Genomic DNA, 2,493 nt, shown 5'->3' with positions numbered 1-2,493 from the left:
AGGGCAGGGGTTCCCTCATGCCATGGCTCCCCCTGCTCCATGACAGCCAGCTGACTAACAAGCCAGGGCTGACTACATTTCTGATTGATATAGTGTTCTCCTCTGCCTTGGGCCAGGCACCGCCTGGAGCCCCAGCTCCCCACCCTCACAGTGGCAGCTAGGATACTTCTCTGATCCCTGGGTATGGGGAAGGCAGCAAGCCCCCACTGCACTGTGGTCCACACACCATAGAAACTCCAAGCCATTGACCAGGCCACATTGGGGCTCTCAGTGCAGTAGGCTGGAAGCCGTAGGCCCATCACTGGGTACTCAGGCACACCCCAGAGCCCATGCCTGGGAGACTCCAGGGGGCTGGCAGAGGCTGTAGTCTCCCAAGCATCTCACAGGCCCCTGCCTCAGCAGTGGAGTGTGACCTGGAATTACCCCCTCCTAATGGTCAGCCTCAGGAGCTCTGGTAGCATAGTGCCTAAGGCACTTGACTGCTCACCAGAAGGCTGGCGGTTCAAACCCACCAGCCACTCCTCGGAAGGAAGGTTGGGCAATCCTACTTCCGTAGTGATACTGCCTTGGAAACCCAAGGAGAGGGGTCGCTATGAGTCGGGGCCGACTCGACGGCAAACAACAACAATGGTCAGCCTCAGGTCTGATCTCTGGTCCTATCCTCATAGTGTTCCACCAAGTAGGGGAGTCTCCTGCTGCCAGAGGGGCCCTGCTGACACCCAGTGCTGAGCTGCCCCACCCAATCTTTTCTTCCCAAGCTGCCTACGCTGACTCATCCCGCCCAGCCTCCCACTTGCCAGGTGAGGGCTCTGGCGCCCCAACGCCTGGCAAGGAGGCACCAGAGCCAACTATATAAGCTGCCTTGGTTCAGGCTCAGCATTCTGCTTGACTGCCACTTGCTGTTTCACAATGCTGGGAGGCCTGGGGAAGCTGGCTGCCGAGGGCCTGGCCCACCGCACTGAGAAGGCCACCGATGAAGCTGGTAAGGACCCTGTGGATCCCATTTGGGTTGTTCCCCTCAGCCTGGTGTTGTGAGCACACACATTGGGTTTATATGAAATTGACCCCAACAGCAGATGTGTGAGTTGGGGCCATCTTTGCCTATCTGGAACCCTGGCCAACAGTTCCACTACCACATAAGTGGAGGTGGAGTCTTCAACGGAAAGGAAGGCAGAGCATGAGAGTGCCCTGGACCTGACCTTGGCCTACTCTTGAGGTCTGTGGTTGAGGGTGACTGCTGAAGGTCAGAAGGAGAGTGGTCAGAGGAGGCTTCTGGGTTCTGAGTTCTTTCCCTTCATGCCAAAGCAACCTGTTCTGAATATCCTATAAAGAAGGGTTTTTATTTTTCACCATCACTTTAAAGCTTTAAAGACATCTTCATTAAGAAATCAGCAGTCAGTTACAAAGGATATTTGTAATTTTCTTAAATCCCCAGAAAGCCCTTTTTGTATGTTGAAGTCAGCAGTGTAAATGCGAGGCTAGTCTAGGTCTCACTTGTTGGACATTATTGTGAAAAAGAGTTTGAGTGTATTTGCTCTTCTGTAACTATATCTGCATTTCCATTTTTAACTGTACAGCTGGTGTCAATCACCTGACTTAATCTTTCCCTCATTCCTGGGGTTGTGTGTTATTCCCATTTTATAGATGAGGGAGCCCCCAGTAAAGGTTAGAACTAGAATTAGAAACAGATCTTCTGACTCCAAAATGTTTCATTCTAGCTCGGTACACACAAATTCTGAACACCTCTGTGGCGGACAGAGAAGTCTGAAGGGAGAGTTGCTTTAGGGGACTTGGTTTTGCTGGATATGGCTTCCTCCTGTTGCTGCCTTTATTGGGCTTGTCCAAGCAGGGCATTCTGAGAGGTGCTGTGACCAACCAAAGGTCTAGGGAAACAAACCTTGACTCCAGGTTCCTGGATGGTGGGAGGGCCTGTTTGTCAACATTCCAGGCTGTGCCAGGCCTAAGAGCACAATGCTCCCACTGCCCCTCTCTGGCTCACTGGGCTGGTCCCCTGCAGCTCTACTCAGTCTCTGAGGGAAGCCAGCTGGGGGCTCTGGTTGGGAGCAGCCCTCCCTCCACTTCCTCCACCCCCCAGGTGTCCAGAACTGCCCAACTGTTAGGAGGTTTGCCTGATATTGTGTTTTCAAGGACTTGTGTCGTCTTTTCAGTTCACATTGTGGAGGAGGTGGTGAAGGAGGTTGTGGGACACGCCAAGGAGGCTGGAGAGAAAGGTAGGATGGAGGTTGGAGCTGGGGAAGGAGGGAGGGAGGGAAGGTAGTTCTGAAGGCAACTCATTCTTTGCCCAGCCAGCTCAAACCCTGATCTGATATTTCCAGTTGTTGTTGTGTTGTTGTTATTTGCCATCGAGTCAGCCCTGACTTATAGCAACCCCTTCTTGGGTTTCAGAGGCAGTATCACTACAGAAGTAGGATTGCCCAACCTTCCTTCCGAGGAGTGGCTGGTGGATTTGAACCGCCAGCCTTCTGGTTAGCA

The 2,493-nt window shown here is 52.8% G+C and overlaps 1 protein-coding gene across 1 annotated transcript in view; it reads left to right on the top strand.

Moving 5' to 3' along the window:
* The first annotated feature begins 909 nt into the window (after positions 1-909).
* The window catches only part of FAM25A (family with sequence similarity 25 member A), a 2,782-nt gene continuing 1,198 nt past the window's right edge, over positions 910-2,493 (top strand). The window contains exons 1-2 of the mRNA XM_007955919.1: positions 910-982; positions 2,169-2,231. Of these exons, the coding sequence (XP_007954110.1) occupies positions 910-982; positions 2,169-2,231 (136 nt within the window). The remainder of the gene's footprint in view (positions 983-2,168; positions 2,232-2,493) is intronic.

Source organism: Orycteropus afer, unplaced genomic scaffold (assembly GCF_000298275.1).
Source record: "Orycteropus afer afer isolate SDZICR_OR568_19922 unplaced genomic scaffold, OryAfe1.0 scaffold00547, whole genome shotgun sequence".
NCBI lineage: Eukaryota > Metazoa > Chordata > Mammalia > Tubulidentata > Orycteropodidae > Orycteropus > Orycteropus afer.
This window is presented reverse-complemented; position numbering and strand designations above follow the sequence as displayed.